Source organism: Periplaneta americana, chromosome 8 (assembly GCF_040183065.1).
Source record: "Periplaneta americana isolate PAMFEO1 chromosome 8, P.americana_PAMFEO1_priV1, whole genome shotgun sequence".
Lineage (NCBI taxonomy): Eukaryota > Metazoa > Arthropoda > Insecta > Blattodea > Blattidae > Periplaneta > Periplaneta americana.
The window spans coordinates 157,653,772-157,671,456 of record NC_091124.1 but is presented as its reverse complement, the minus strand read 5'-3'; the positions used below and the strand labels follow the sequence as shown (position 1 = coordinate 157,671,456).

General features: G+C 36.7%; 1 protein-coding gene across 11 annotated transcripts in view; it reads left to right on the top strand.

Moving 5' to 3' along the window:
* The window catches only part of LOC138705188 (band 7 protein AGAP004871-like), a 683,889-nt gene that overhangs the window by 426,304 nt on the left and 239,900 nt on the right, over positions 1-17,685 (top strand). Inside the window, exon 1 of one of the 11 annotated variants that reach the window (XM_069833921.1) lies at positions 5,207-5,337. The exons of the other annotated variants lie outside the window; for them this stretch is intronic. Within the exon in view, the coding sequence (XP_069690022.1) occupies positions 5,289-5,337 (49 nt within the window). The 5' untranslated portion in view covers positions 5,207-5,288. Of the gene's footprint in view, positions 1-5,206; positions 5,338-17,685 lie in introns of those variants that run through there. 11 annotated transcript variants of the gene reach the window in all.

The following is a 17,685-nucleotide window of genomic DNA, read 5'->3' as shown; positions in this document are numbered from 1 at the left end:
GTGCGTTCCTACATCTCCGGCAACGGCATTCGCCGACACGTTCAGTGCTTCTCCGTGATCCGTGCCGGCAAAACGTTTTCACTCGCCACTGATTTTTTTTTTTCTTTTTTTTTTTCACGGACGTTATACTATCTTCCCGCCTACCTGCTTTCTCTGAGCTGAGCGGTTGCCTTTTGAAGTAAGACGGTCCCCTCTGAGGCAAACATAAATGTTGCCAATTCTCCCCTGAATGCTAACACTAATTGCAATCTTTCTTAACATGTTCAAACAATACACAAGTGTTTTTGTTTGCTGTTTGAAAGTCTTATAAATTCCTTAGTTTTTTTTTATTACAATTCCAAGATAGCAATGATAGATGAACAGCAATGTTAAAGATATAATTAACTTTATGAGGCACAATAATATTACCATGCCCAACCCTTTATCCATCAAAGGAGTTATGTTGCAGAAAATCAAATCAGCCAATATTAGTAAAAAACATGCAGTGGAGTTGCTCGCAGCCTCGTATGGACACGAAGTGTTACGACTTCCTCCGTACCACTGTGTTCTTCTAGCAACAAAACAGACCGACTGGGGATCCTTTGAAAAATCCTACCGAGTTACAACTGCACGGAACGGAAATGTGAGAACAGACGTGAAAAAATCATGTCGGGAAGGACGGATACGGACACGGAAAGCACCGTCACGTCCCGGAGATGTGTGAATAGACCTTAAGAGGTTATATATTTTCACTTGACCGGCATAAGACGGATTCCCGTTGTAGGGCGTCATCGAATACAACACAATAGGCACGTCGTGTTACGGTGAAGGTATCCCGTGACGCCGTACGTGGAGGCATGGAGGTAGAGGTCACATGACTGTTTGTCCTCGGTCGAGAAGGTGGTAATGTGGAGTGGATACTAAATTTGATAGCCGTCTTGCAAGTAATGATGATGAGGAAAATCTGCCACTACCCGGGCGCGAACTGGGATCTCCTAGTTCCCAATCCGTTACCCTGCCAACTGAGCTAACGCAACTCCGTCTGTAATGCTGGCACGGGATAAGCTTATCTTATTGCAAATATTGGTGTAAATTTTTAGTTGTACTCATGCAATTTGGATTAACACAAATACAAACATGCAAACTTCCGGCTACTTGTATATTTATATAAAAATATCTTGAAATAATAATAATAATAATAATAATAATAATAATAATAATAATAATAGAGCTGTTTTCAGTAAAATTTAAAATAATTTGGTTTACAAGTAGCTCACTCCCGAAAAAGCCGAAGTTTGTTCTCGGGAGTGTTCTTGAAAAGATAAAAGTAAAAGTATACATTGAGATAATGTAAAATAAAAAATATATATTTTTACAAAATTACACTGGATTAATTATAATATAAAAATGAAGGCAATATTCTTAACTGTCAATTTTTATGTCAGAGAAAATTTTGCAAAAATAATTTATACACTTCCTTTCTAAAACTGAAATTATTCATCAATGTTAGGTATGTACGATATACGATGTACGTATAATATTAATAAAAGAACTGAATAGTCTTAGGTCTCATACCATATTTGGTGTTACAACTTAGTTACAGATATTGGGAGGGAATTAGCACATCTATCTCCTTGTAGAATAAGCATGATGATTAGGGCCCGGAAGTTCATGCTCTAAAAAGCTATGAAATATGCATGCAAATATGCTTTTAAAAACTTTAAAATATGCCAATAAATATGCACTATTAAATTAAAAGAATTATGTCCCTTGGCAGTAGACAAGACGAGTTAGTATTAATAATAATAAACGTACATTATTCCTTAGAGGTAGAAGCAGAAGTGGTCCCGCTGCCAATGTTGACTGATGAATTGCTGTTCACAACGATTGCTTTCCACAAATTTTCAACTGAAAAACTTCGTCTGTTGTCTCGCAAAACACTTTTGTAACGTGAAAAACTTCTCTCCACGTCACAAGATGTTATTGGGGCATATTTAAATGATGTTAACTGCTCCACAGAGACAGGCAAGTCTCGATGTGACAGACGGTTTTCCTTCGAGGATGTCTCGAATATCGCAGATCTGTTTATAACCAGGATTTTTTGAAATTACATAATTCACTTTCTCTTTCACTTTTTGTCCTTTACTACCAGGAACAGAGCTTACTGTTAGATTGCATATTGTTTTTTTTTTTTTTTTTCAAAAACAGTAAGTGATTCATTTAAGGGAGATCCTATAGCTTCCAGTGACGTTATGGCTGTTGGTAAGAAAGAAAAAATGGGCAGATATGAAAGCAAGATTCCCTTCTAACCCAGTGCCTGACAGAATATTTTGCACTGTTTCTATTGATGTAGCATCATTCGAGTCCAATGAATTAACAATCTCGTTGACTATTAATATGTGCTGAGCATAATACAAAGCTCCAGATGAAAAAAAACCATAAAACTCATTAAAATATGCCATGTAGGTACTAAAATATTGAAATATGATGAATTTATCAAAATCGCGAAAATATGCAGTTATATGAACCATAAAATCATGTTCAAATAACTGCAAATTCCATAATTCGCGCACATAATGTATAAGCATATATTTTTAACTCCCAAGAAAAAACATGCAAATGCATGAACTTCCGGGCCCTAATGATGATTAAAACAAATACGCTACTTGATTTTGAATTTTGGTAATATATTTTCATAATTATTTTTAACGTCTAAATCTTTGAAATCTTTACATCGTATGTGAGATTTGTTGGATAATCGAAATGCTTATTTGAACAAATTTTAATTATTCCGTTATTAAGTTTATTCAGGGGCAACAGAACAGATTTTGTTACATCCCTTCCAACGTATTATTTCCTATTGAATAATCGACTGGATTAAAGCTAGAGGCCTAAATAGATCGCATTACACTACATGTCAGAATGGATAGTAGCTGGTAAAATTTATATATCAGTTTTCTTCATTTAGACTTCAGAAATAAGATAATATGTATGTTTTTCCGACGTAAGTATTGGTCCATTATAGTGTATGAATATTTCACCTAGTCACGTGTAAGAATTTTAGCACGTAAGCAAGGATTATAATTTATTTTGAACAATTTCCGGTATGAGTTTTGAAATTATTTTCACTTGGGGAAGTCCTGTTTCATTTAAAGAAAAAGATATATAACGCCTGTTTTATTAATATGGAGAGAAAGAAGGTTTGCACCCTATTCAGTTTTTAATAATGATAAGTCCGACATTTGCATTTATACTAGATATGTTATTATAACATTTCCAAGAAGTCCTGTAATCGTAAGCTTTTTCGGGTAGGCTGACTCGATATTCGGGAATGCGGATTCGGGAAAATGTACTGGAACGCCGTACCACATAAGCTATGCATTAACACTTTAATTTCATTTGATAATTCGATTATCGTACAGTTACGGCATATAAAAGAACCCTTTATCTGATGATTAGATTATGGCAGAGTTACGGAGTATAAAAGAACTCTGATCTAATAGGGAGCTCCAGGCAAAAATTGTCGGTTATTTCTCGCTCTTGTAGAATTCGATGAAGAATAACATCTGCAGTTGAAGGCAACGTTAATTGAAGTAGGGTGTTATCACAAGTATTATTTTAATTCATCATCATCAAATGCTTTTCGGATTAGGCCGTTGGACCTGTTCCGCCTCCTGGATTCAGCTGGTCCCTCCAACGCTTCATCGGTCTGCCGATGTTTCTCCTTCCTCTTGGTGTGTAGTTTAGGGATATTTTGTGGTATTCTTTCTGGGGGCATTCTGATCACATGGTCGTACCAATTTCTTCTGTATGTATCTAGAAATGTAGTTATGTTTTGTATTTTTAATATGTTGTGAATGTCCTCGTTTCTTTGGTGATCAAGAAGTGTATAACCTGCTAGTGGCCTTTAAGAGTCGCATCTCTGCTGCTTCTAGTCTTCTGATCTGCTGTGAGGTGAGTGTCCATGTTTCAGAACCATATAATAGTGTTGGTACGATTAGTGTTTTGTAAAATTTTAAAACAGTCTCAGTTCTAACCTTCTTCAACAGTGTTCTTTTTGTAGTACTTATGAGTTGCTGATATTTAGCCATTTTATTGTGAAAAGGCTGGCAAGGGTCACGGAAAGTCCACTGAAGTCGAAGTGGACTTCAAATTCCGTGTAAAGCCAACTGTCACAACATCAGACAGCTCTATAGGTCTCGCAAGTACGGATTACCGACGGAAGGAATGCGAATCAAATACTGCGATAAGGAAGAGCGGGCGACAGGAAAGGTCACGAGATAGCTTGAATGATATTTAAGTGTACAGTCGGAAGAGAAATGACATCGATAGAATCAGTCTTGCGTTGTGATAGTTACATTACGACTTTAGTTTGTTCCATTGCATGTGAATACGTGTCTTGTATCGCATGGTATTATTATTTCATTCGTAAACATATGTTAAGCGTTTAATTAGCTTCGAATTTTTCTCTTGCTACGTTCTTTATTTCCACAGCGATGTCCTCATTTGTTCATCTTCTTGGAAGAGACAGTACTTCCATCGGCTCGTACCTCTCCCCCCTCGGCGTGCCTACATACACACGTCAAAACAGACAGCAACGCCATCATTGCTTTTCGGTAATCGTTTCTTGCGCGAGCTATACCAGCAAATCCTACTCCCACGTCCAAGATGGCACACTGCCGCGTGACCCCTGGGCAATGTAGCTACATAGCTATAGCAGACGGGAGAGGGTGAGAGCGAGTATCCGGCGCTCTAAAACCGGACATGCCGACTAAGGGAGCATACCCCTACAGAAAACAGGCAAGTTTAGAGGCCTCAAGGTGGCAATCCTACCACTAAACTTACTCAACAAAGGACTGGTTACCCATTTTGAGGAAATTTGAACAAACACGAAAACTCCAGGATGATGCAAGACGGACGGATAGCAAGATGACAAGACAAGCATGATTATTTTAATTAATTTCGTTAAATAAATAGGTACATATATACATTACCTCTAACATTTTGAAATCACTGCGTAGTAAAAATATTACATTCTTGAGCAAAGAGAGTTTCAGATATTACGATTATTTTGACACATGTGTATCTGTATGCCGTATGTTACCATAATTCAAAACACATGCCGGCATCTTTGTACCAGAATGATGTCATTGTAGCTGAATTCCGGTCAGTTTGGCACGTGAGGATGATTTCATACACTAATCCGTGTATCTTATCTCGACTGGAGGCTCACCTCGTGACTGATTGCCTAATCTGCGACTACTCACTGCTCCGGTAGCTTGCTAGTCACAGTCAGTTCCTTGTCATCAATGTCTACCTGGTCTACCACAACGTTGGAGGTGCAACAGGGAGCGAACGGTGAGTTCTTTGCAGGGTTGCCAATCTGGTGATTTTAGCACCAGATCTGGTGTTTTGAAAAACCATCTGGTGCCAAATTTTATTGTATAGCGACATGTTGTTTTTTCTTTACTATTCTAGTATCAAATCTCGTGTTTAATTCACCCAATAAAATTGATATAGTTAATATTTTGAGCGTATAGAATAAGTTTTGTCAACTAATAGACCTATACGAGAACTAAAAATCGTTTAACTATAATTGACTATACATGTACGCTAACCTAGGTCTTTCGGAATTATGATTTTATTACATCATTACTACTTTCTTAATAATGCGTATCGCCTGTTTAAAATTTTTGGAGACCATATATTTGAGCTATTAAGTCATTAAAATGATATGAACAAGTTCAATAAAACGTGCTGAATTACGTTCAGGAGCAGATTTTATTAGCAGTGTTTCGGCATTAATTTATAAAATTAAAATTTCGCTACATAATAAAAATAAAGTTAGGAATAGAATGGCAATTCAAACTCTTCATTCCATCATGTTTGTAAAATTTGGATTGAATAGGGAAGGAAAATATTGTTATATGTTTTGATCTCCTGAAAGGGGTAGTGGTGAAAATAGGGACTTTACAATCGTACAACTGTCCTGAAGTTTCAGTACCTTCAACTTCTTGAAAGTTAGGACATTACAAAATATAGTAACATTTTTGTATGTTCCAGTTCGATATAATGTGACATATTTTATGAATTGTTAATGAAGACAGTATATTTTGTGGATTATAAATGTGACATTCCAGTATATTTTGTGGATTACAAATGTACGAGTAACATATTATTTTGTGAATTACAGTATAAACATGTGAGAAATAAAATTATCTTCAAAAGAAGACATACATCAAACGCAAAAACATTACTGTGGGAAAAATTCGGCATAATTTTGTCCATTTTTTAAACTGGAAATTTCTGGTGCTTTTCAAATCGAGATCTGGTGATAATCTGTGACTACGAGTTAGCAACACTACTTTTTTGTTGCACGTACAATATACCTACTGTAGAGACTAAGAAGCAACTAGTCAGATTCTGCAGTTGAGACTCGTTCTTCTTTTCCTAGTTCTCCACTTCTTCCTCTTTACTATATATATTTTTTTTGTTTTTGTCTTTTCTTTCTTTCCACCTCTCTTTAATTTATATTCTTTATTTTCTTTCCCTCGTCTTCTTTTCCTTTGTTTTCTTTTTCCCCATTCTACCCAGAACTCGCCGCGCCGGAAGCAGATAAAGCTCACAAACAAAGCGTGTTCAAGGACGCTAATATGAAAAGAATAAAAACAGGAAAGATCGGCACGTGCTCTAGTCCGCACGGGCCGAAATTCTTAGGTCCGGCCCGGGCCTGCCTGATCTGAACCAGACCAGAACCCGACCCGAAAAACTGTTATTATATAGCTTATTTATTATCACCCGAGCCCGACCCGAATCCCGAGATTAGCTTAGAAAGACACGGAGAAGTACATAATAGAAACAGTGGGCGTAGAAACAGAATGCGCTACTTTGGCCCGGTTTTATAAATACGGTTAATCTAAAGATTATGTTAAACGTATTATTTTGTTACTATCAGCAGACTAGCAGATAAAGCAGAGGCCGGGAGCCACTGGCGTCAGAAACAGAGATTATTACTGCAGTAGAAGCGTGAGAAAGAATAATTTCTCAGACTCCCAGGTAAAACAAATAATAATCGATGCTCTATGTATATACGCGTAACAGAGCAGAGACGAGACAAATGCGGTTACGAAACACGAAGTCCAACAAAACAATAACTTACTGTACCGAACCGGTAGTCTATTGTTTTAGATGGATGCCTGGTAAACATCTAATTGTGCATGCATTAAAATCTTCGTATTATTTTTAATTAATATATTATTCGCGGAAAAAAGGATTTGCGTGTCTGTAAGGCCCGAGCCAGGCCCGAACCTGACAAGCATAGGTGAATTTCAACCCGAGCCCGGCCACGGGCGTAAGCCCGCGAGCTTGATCCGAGCCAATGCAGACTTCTAACTGTAGTTCACTCTGCTGTGTTTTCTGAAATATCCTTATTTAATTCGGTCTCCTGGCATATGGACTAAGTGTAGGGTGACCAACTCTCCGTATTTGAGTTAGGCCTAATATTTTTTATCCTTCCGGGGTTTTATATTTCTCCCTATTTTTCTTGATCAATCATGATCGCTAATTTTTATGCAATCTAATAATAATAATAACCACGAAATATATTTAGATATAAACTGGCATTGATATTAGTAGATACCAATTAATACAACTTAATTGCGGTGATCCTATAGGTCTAGTCTTTGGTGTAACTATATGCACATATGATTGATTGTAAAGAGTTCTTTTTTAGTTTACATAGCAGAATAATAAAATTAAATGTTGTGCAGCATCTTTACAAATAGGCTATAAATAAGTTAAAACTTATAAACACGCATAATTTAAAATATTATTGTACTCAATATTGCATTATAAATAATATTTATATTATAATTAAATTGGTAGCTTTATATTATAAGTATAAACCATATCATCAATGAATCCAGGCTTCACACCTCCAAAATATTCGCTAAATTTGTCGACCAAGTCTCCCGTATTTTATGTATAGAAGTTGGTCACCCTAACTAAGTGTGTGTGTGTGTTTGTTTCTTTTGTTCTCGTATCATTTTATTTTACCGTTACATCAATTTGCGCATATATGTTTAATCATCTCATCTCTTTTGAATGTCCCTTGTAATGAAATAAATAATTGGTACAGTTGCAATAAATAGTTCGTCAAGGAACGTCGGTTATTAGTATTACGTCATCGTATCTCATTTGATAAATTGCATATTTCCCTCTATGCTTCCCAAACAGTTGCCTACATTTCCTTCTTTCGTAAAGTCCGGAATTACTGCTGCTATTTTAGTCACGGGATTTTCAAGGTAAACCAGTGTCGCTGTAGTGAAGTGACGGACTACTACAGTCGATCTGTGTCGGAACAGTGAAGTTTTTTTATCAACTGTGGTATTGCTTTGGTTAATGTTTTACTTTCTTTTGAGCTCCCAAGAGTTATTATCGGTGCAATAGGCGGGATGAGTTATAAAATTCATTGATGGAAAAATAATCACAATCACTTTATATCGAGACTCCAAAGGATATAAGTTAGGTTTAAAGTATTTTATGAGTAAATTTAAGAACAAATGCTATAGTATGTGTGTCATTCGCGACATGTGTTCATGTTTATTTACGTAGCTGGTTTTCTTTCGTTGATCAATAGAAGTAGGCTAATGTAGTAAAACTCTGCAAAATAACTTTACTGATACCACTCTATTGTTGTTTAGTCAGCTGTCGGAAGACAGATCTGAACCTCACAAGTGATACCAACAAGACACTTATGAGGTAACTAGGCCAGGAGATAATGGGATGGGGTGGCCAGTTCAAAACATATATCTGTATTAACGATAATACTGTAACTATACTGTGTTTTGTGTAGGTATTTTATGAGTATAAATTTGGACAGTATTTTTTTACACATACAGTATACAAGCTGTTATGAAAGCATTCAATGTCTTGAGAGGTGGTAGATAGTATTCATTAAAACAAGGAACAAGAAAACCTGGGTCCTAAAATTAATATGAGTAGGTTGTTCATAAACATCATAAAACATGCTCAATGTGATTTTTATAGAAAAAAAAGGGGCATTCAATATTCAGTATTCATCAAAATAAGATAAAATACTGTAAGTCTTAATAAACATGGGTCCTAAAATTTATATCTTCAGAGATATGGGTACTTGTTCATCAACATCATAGGAAACCCCTGCGGTGACTAAATGCTCAGATCTCCTGTCTGTCACGCAGGTGAACCACGGGTTCGATGCCCGGTCAGGTCTGGAATTTTTCATTAAAAAAAATCCATAGTGACACTTGTGGCGGACAAGGTCGCTGTTGCGGTTTTCCTGGAGGTTCTCCCCTTTTTCCCCATATTAGGCATCTGTATAATTCCGTCACCATTTCTGCATTTCGTCATCATTCCATAGCATTCCCCAGTCGTCGGCTGGCGACGCACAGTGTAAATTCAAGCAGCTAGCCGGCTAAAAATCAATTTTCACACCCCTGTCTTTAATACTAAATTCTTGTATAGACGTGTTGAAACACTCCAAAATATAATATACAAGTGTAGACAGATGCTCACATTTGGTAGGCGATCCTCACAACAGAGCATGTCTCCGATAAGATCATTTACGCTGCAGAGGCAGGCGCGCAGTTTGTATTTGGATGATGCAAAGTGAGGAAGTTTTTTTTAGTGGGTTATTTTACGACGCTTTATCAACATCTTTGGTTATTTAGCTTCTGAATGAGATAAAGGTGATATTGCCGGTGAAATGAGTCCAGGGTCCAGGACCGAAAGTTACCCAGCATTTGCTCATATTGGGTTGAGGGAAAACCCCGGAAAAAACCTCAACCAGGTAACTTGCCCCGACCGGGAATCGAATCTGGGCCACCTGGTTTCGCGGCCAGACGCGCTGACCGTTACTCCACAGATGTGGACGTGAGGAAGTTAAAATGGAATTTTTTTTCTGTTACACAATGTGGATATATTATAAGAAGGTTTATACTTACAAATAAACTGATTGTTTTGCTAAAGTTATTATCTTACTGTCTAGCATAAGTGTCTAAATAAACGTGTGCAGAGAGTCAAGTTCTACCTTACTACCTTATTTTGAGTTGAATTTTAAAAGGTGTAGCCATTATCACCTCGATAAAATTTTGTAGAGGTATTCATTATGCTTCTCTGATAAGACATGCAACCAGACGCATACCATTAATTACACTGGTCAACAAAATTTAAACTTTTGTCTGTTAAATGGGAAACAATGGGTGATGCTAAGTAACTTTTTTGTGCTGATTTCAAATCTTTTTACAGAACTTTTCCATCACCCAGGGTTTTAGAGTAATCATATGAAAAACATTTTTCGTGTCTATACATTATAGTATTACGATATCTTAACTGAAATTACATTTATTGACCTAAAATATATGTGAAGCATATTTTCGGCTGTACTTTCCTTGAGGAACATCTCTTTTCAGTATCCAACAATAGTCTGCCAACATATTTGGACAACATTTACCCTGGTAGCGCCTTTCAACTTCCACGATGTCCTAGTGGAAACGCTCCCCGTGTTCTTCGCTCACAGCCTTAGGTTTTCAGGAAAGAAATCGAGATGGGATGTAGAAAGTGTAGTTTTAAGACATATTACGTCCCATGATCTTGTAGTTCTCAATCATCTCACTGACAAGTTCTCTGTAGTTCTCAGAACTGAAGTTTCCTAAAAAGTTTGTGACAACATTTTTGAAATGCATCCATGGAGCTGCTTCTTGCATATTTAACGGGTTTTTCAAATTGCGTATCTTTCATCAGTTCCCTTATTTGAGGTCAACAAATATTCCTTCTTTTAGTTTAGCTTCACTGATTCTTGGGAATTTATTTTTCAGAAAGATAAATGGACTACCATCACGATCCATTGCTTTCACAAAATTCTTAATCAAGCCTAATTTGTTATGCAGTGGAGGCAATAAGATTTTTTTTCAGAACTTACAAGTGGTTGGTGAAGAACATTATCTTGTCCTGGATTAAATTGACTCTCTCCTTGGCCAATTCTTTTTATAAAAAGATAACTTTTAACTCTGCTATCCAACTTGCACAAGAAGCAGCAAAATTTAGTATAGCCAGCTGCAACCCAAGTAAGATAGCTATTACTTTCAAATCCCCACATATCTGCCAAGAAAAATTGTCACGCTTGATAGTCGTTAGTAAGAGCTTCATGTTCTCATAATTTCCCTTCATACCAACTGCATGGGCTAAAGGAATGGATGGATATTTGTTTTCATTATATAGTAACACTCCTTTCAAACTTGTTTTCGAGGAGTCTATGAACAAACGCCAATCCTCAGGTTTATGGTCAACACCCAGTGACTCGAACAAATTCTCAACATCACTGCAGAAAACTAGGTCCTCCTCTTTAGAAAACAAATGCTCAAATTCCTTTTGGTGTTGGCGGAAGAAACTTACTTTGGTTTTATCTGCAGCAGCTTCCAGCCTTTCAATCTTGAGGCGAGTAATTCTGCCTTGCTTTTACTTAAACCAAGATCCCGAACCAAATCATTTAAATCCTTCTGTGTTAGAAAGTGAGGTTCATTTATAGTATCATCTTCCACAAAATCTGGATGATTTTGTAATTCAGTTTGAACATCAGGAACACTTTGAATTACTTCAGTCAATGTTATGTCATCTGGTGGAGTTGGTATGGGAAGTCCTGGCCTATGAAGCACCTGCCGAATTGCAGAAACTAAATATTGATGTTTAACAGTGTCTGGACTTCGAATTTATTCCAGATATATTTGTTAAGCAGAAGTAGCAGTCTGTCAAATGATCCTTAGGTTCGCACCATATCATAGGGACTAGACTACAAAAGGCATATGACGGGATCCTTTTAACCAGACAGTTAATAGTGTTACACATTTAGCACAACAGATTTCCGGGGCCGATGTCTTGTTCTGGTCTATTTTGTTGTTAAAATAACAGTCATAAGCTCTTCTAACTAGAGGAGCAAAATTTGGCCTCTGCCATTTTAAAGTTAGCTCACCACACAATTAACAGATGTTGTTTCTATCTATAAGACACTTTCAAGACATGTTTCTTATACATTATACACTTATACTTGAAGCAAGTAAAGCGGTCGGTTTGGAAGTAAATCCCGAAAAGACGAAGTATATGATTATATCTCGTGACCAGAATATTGTACGAAATGGAAATATAAAAATTGGAGATTTATCCTTCGAAGAGGTGGAAAAATTCAAATATCTTCGAGCAACAGTAACAAATATAAATGACACTCGGGAGGAAATTAAACGCAGAATAAATATGGGAAATGCGTGTTATTATTCGGTTGAGAAGCTCTTATCATCCAGTCTGCTGTCCAAAAATCTGAAAGTTAGAATTTATAAAACAGTTATATTACCGGTTGTTCTGTATGGTTGTGAAACTTGGACTCTCACTCTGAGAGAGGAACATAGGTTAAGGGTGTTTGAGAATAAGGTGCTTAGGAAAATATTTGGGGCTAAGCGGGATGAAGTTACAGGAGAATGGAGAAAGTTACACAACACAGAACTGCACGCATTGTATTCTTCACCTAACATAATTAGGAACTTAAAATCCAGACGTTTGAGATGGGCAGGGCATGTAGCACGTATGGGCGAATCCAGAAATGCATATAGAGTGTTAGTTGGGAGACCGGAGGGAAAAAGACCTTTAGGGAGGCCGAGACGTAGATGGGAGGATAATATTAAAATGGATTTGAGGGAGGTGGGGTATGATGATAGAGACTGGATAAATCTTGCACAGGATAGGGACCGATGGCGGGCTTATGTGAGGGCGGCAATGAACCTTCGGGTTCCTTAAAAGCCATTTGTATGTAAGTAAGTATACACTTATACACTACTCCTTACAATGCACTATTAGGTACGGTATTATATACTTCTATCACAATTCAATTGACAACGGAAGAGAGCACAGGATTAGCTTCTTTCTTTAAAGAAAGCTTCTATTCATCTGAGAAATTTTCCTTAAAATCACAGTTTTGTGAGGGAAATGTCATTATTGTTATTCGTGAATTCACAGGCAACAATACCAAACGTTACAAGTCAATTGTTGACACAATGTAATGAAATGTAAATATAAAATACGCCTTCTAATCAGCATGTTATACACCACAAATGCTAATAAACAGGAACAAATTTATTTTCAAAATTAAAAAAAAAAAATGGTGGGTGATGGAAAATTTCTGACTTCATTTTTGGAATCAGCAGATGGCAATACATAAGAAACACCCGAAATTATTTATTTAACAAAATCATTGTTGACCAGTGTTATTTTTAGACACCAAGGGCTCCGTAACGCGTAGAGCTGTTTTCGAGGTTCGGAGCAAGAGCGAGGAAAAAGCGAAATTCTCAAGCATATAATTAAACATTTTTGTCTCAAAGATTGCTCGGAAGCCATTTTAAAAACAGTAAAGTAATTAATTAGATGTCTGTTTTCGAAAATTCGATTACTTACTTACTTACAAATGGTTTGTAAGGAACCCGAAGCTTCATTGCTGCCCTCACATAAGCCCGCCATCGGTCTTTATCCTTTGCAAGATTAATCTATCTCTATCATATCCCATCTCCTTCAAATTCATTTTAATATTATCCTCCCATCTACGTCTCGGGCTCTCCAAAGGTCTTTTTCCCTCCGGCCTCCCATCTAACACTCTATATGCATTTCTGGATTCGCCCATACGTTCTACATGCCCTGCCCATCTCAAACGTCTGGATTTAATGTTCCTATTATGTCAGGTGAAGAATACAATGCGTGAAGTTCTGCGTTGTGTAACTTTCTCCATTCTCCTGTAACTTCATCCCTCTTAGCCCCCCAATATTTTCCTAAGAACCTTATTCTGAAACACTCTTAATCTCTGTTCCTCTCTCAAAGTCAGAGTCCAAGTTTCACAACCATACAGAACAACCGGTAATATAACTGTTTTATAAATTCTAACTTTCAGACTTACAAAGAGACGACACGTTGACATCTTGTAATGTTATATTCACTTAATTGGTTATTGTTACAGCTGCTCTTTGAGTGCACATGTCCACAACCGTAGCCGTTATAGCTACTGTTCTCCAACCAGGAGATCAACCGTGAAAGGAATGTGCTTACTATTGCGTCATCTATTGGAGCGAAGTAGATAGATAATATTATCGTTATAACGTCAGTTTAAAAACCATGCGCTCTCCTGCATATGTTATTTCCTGTATGGAGAGATTAAAAGACCAGGAGATTAACAGTGATCTAATTTTGTAACTAGGGTAGTATAAACATGTATCAGTGTTATTGTTTGGCTGTGAGACCTAGCCAGTAGAGATACGAGTACCCACGTGTGTGACCTTATGACACCTTATGACATCAACATTCATTCACAGCATTACCCCGCTGCGTTTCATTCCGCAAAGACTTTCTAGTGGTTGGAGAACAGTATATCAGTAGCCGCTTATCAAAGAATCCGCCTACTGCAGGGAGGTAAGAGGGGTATAGCATGCGCGGCGCGAGGAGTCTGAGCTGAGTTTTCCTTGAAGAATACCTTATACCAGGCATGCCAGAAATCAGACATTGAATGTGTAGTTATTTGCGCGGATCGCCGGTCTGTGCGGACTGCATCATTCAAGCGTTGCTCTCACCAGTTCTTAGCTGGAGGGGTGTACAGTAATCCATTCTGGTCTTCTAGTGTTGGATTAAATAGGCATTTGGACATTATAAACACACTATTTTTTTAGTTGGTTATTTAAAGACGCTGTATCAGCTACGAGTTTATTTAGCGTCGATGAGATTGTGATAGCGAGATGATATTTGCCGAGATGAGGCCGAGAATTCGCCATAGATTACCTGGCATTCACCTTATGGTTAGGGAAAACCTCGGAAAACACCCATCCAGGTAATCAGCCCAAGCGGGGATCGAACCCGCGCCCGAGTGCAACTTCAGACCGGCAGGCAAGCGCCTTAACCGACTGAGCAACGCCGGTGGCTTAAACACATTTAGCAGAAGGAAAAAAAAACACAGATATTATCAGTGTCTATATTTGATAATTGTAATATAAGAAACATTAGGCTTACTCAGTTATGCTTCATAAAGTAGTGGTTTGTAAATCATAATTTATTAATATGATTTTTATAATTTGAAGAAAAAAAATATTGCAGTAATTTCGAAACAACAAAAAACGAACATAGTATTTCAATTTACGTAGTAGATACTAATTATTTTAAAGTAATAGACCCTACTCTTTCATTGTTCGTCAAGCATTATTATTTATTGGGACCATTGGTACACAAATGTTGAAGAAAATATACTCCCAATTAATTACATGCAGTAGGACATTGTGAAGTTTTTACATTGAAATCATTTCCTTGCTGTATGTCAAAATAAATTAACATTAATATTAATAAGTTAAATAGTATAAATTAAGCTTAGAATTTAAATTCACATATAGTTTATTTGGAAAACTCAGAGAGCAAGTGTCGACAAGTTGGGAGCGTTACTGAAAGAAATTAAAAGTGTAGTTCACATTCTCTTTACGTCAGGTTTAAAGATCTATTAATATAAGTATATTAACATAATATAGTGACGTGAGATGGAAAATTTACCATAATATATTTTTCCAGAAAAATTTTCCGCCTTGGAAATAGTTGCTTTCCTTCGCTCCTTACAACCTCAAGAGCCTCACATGTATTCCTCACTATATTTATCACTTACCAGCTTATGAAACGGAAGTCGTAAGTCGTCTAACCTTTGGTGACTGTGTTAGTACAGACTCCAAAACAACGCCATTGTCAAGTTTGTTTTGCCGTGAGAATATTGATTAAGAAATAAGCGCTGGCGAATATATTTTGAGAACTTTACTAAATTGTCACGAGACTATTACGTCGACATGGGCTGATGAAAGCCTTTCATTTTAAAATAATTATACATCTTGATTACACAATTTTTAACAATGTATCACTTCGGAATATGTATGATAAGACTTTCTTGTGTTAAATTCTAACGTACCTTGTTTACATGTTTCGACCTTTTTATGGAGAGTTCTGAGGATGTCCCATAAATAGATCGAAACATGTAAACAAGGTACGTTAGAATTTAACACAAGAAAGTTTTATCATTCATATTCCGAAATTAAAATATTTATTATTGGCTGAGGAAAACATTATAACAATTATGTTATATGATTCCTGATTCCTCTTCTTCGCTATATCTGTGGACTCCTCACTTTATTTTTCACAACGCATTCACAGGCATAGCTCAATCAGCACCCGTACTGATCTGTGTTACTGAAACAAAAGCTCAACTGCTATTATAGCCGCGGTCTCTTGCTTAACATTCGGCAGGTCTTTGAAATTTACTTGTATTACTGTTTTCAATATCTTGTGTCGCCACTCCAACCACTCGCCTCAATTTCAATGTTGCAACCAATAAGCTGCTTCCATTATAAAATGACAGCTACGTGTCTAATCCATGTGGACTAAAACCGAGGTTGCAATGTCTTGTGCTGAGGACGAATTAATGTATGTGATTAAAATTATTATTAAACAGTTTTTATTAAGAATTAATGTCAACGTACTCGTATATGAAACAATAATAATAATAGCCATTTAACAATATAACAAACTAGTGCTTATTCTTATCTAGGAAGTAGACGTGACAACGTGACGCATAGAGTGAAACCTACAGAGCAACAATCGGTCGGCAAAATTATGTTTTAAAAGCACACCGCACATTATTGTATGATGCCGGCATAAGCATGAGGCCGCGGCGATAATACTGTATAGCAGCCGTGGCGAAAATGTAACTCGCGAGCACATTGTGGCTCAGAATGATAGCTATGCATTTATCTTGCTTCCTACCTCCCCCAACCCCCACCCTCTCACTCAATGGAATAAAATTCCGTTCCATTTGTATTTGTCTCTGACCTGCTAGTGGCGTATCGTCGCAATGTCTCTCTCGAAACCATGTACTTCTACAAAACGAAAGTTTCAAGTAGGATGAAAGGACGCATTTTTTTGCTGCCAATATGATTAGAATATTAAATGTATGATTTGTTCACAAGTATTACGAGGAAAACTGTTGTATAATATAAAACGGCATTATACTACATGTCACTGATTAAACATTAAAAGGTTACCGGTAATTATTATTATTATTATTATTATTATTATTATTATTATTATTATTATTATTATTTTCTCTTTACGTCGATCGTTTTTCAGCAGATGTACGAATAACGCGGTTAGATCTTCAATTTAAACTCACAGATTTACAATGTGATGTTAAATGGAAGCTAGATGTAAGGACTTGACAAATGTTGAACTTTTCGAATCTTACGTTCGTGAAAAATTATCTTCAACAATGAACAAAGTAAAAACCAAATTTAGATCACGACTGACAGACAAATATCTTCGTGATCAACTACGACTGGCAGTAAGTGACATAATTCCTGATTTTGAAACTCTGTCGCAGAGACATTCTGAAGACAGTTAATTTTAGGTTGTGATAATGTGTCCTTTGTTTTCTTATTCATTTTTTTCTTCGTTACACGTACTAAACATTAGTTTGTAACCTTATACTGTATAAAATTATATATAAATGCTTGACGTAAGGAAAATGAAAATCCGTTAATAAGTCAGTTGCTTCACTTCCCCTTCGGGTGTCTGCCTCCCTCCTTAGGTGCTATGAACGTTGCAGGTTACACAATGGCTCGG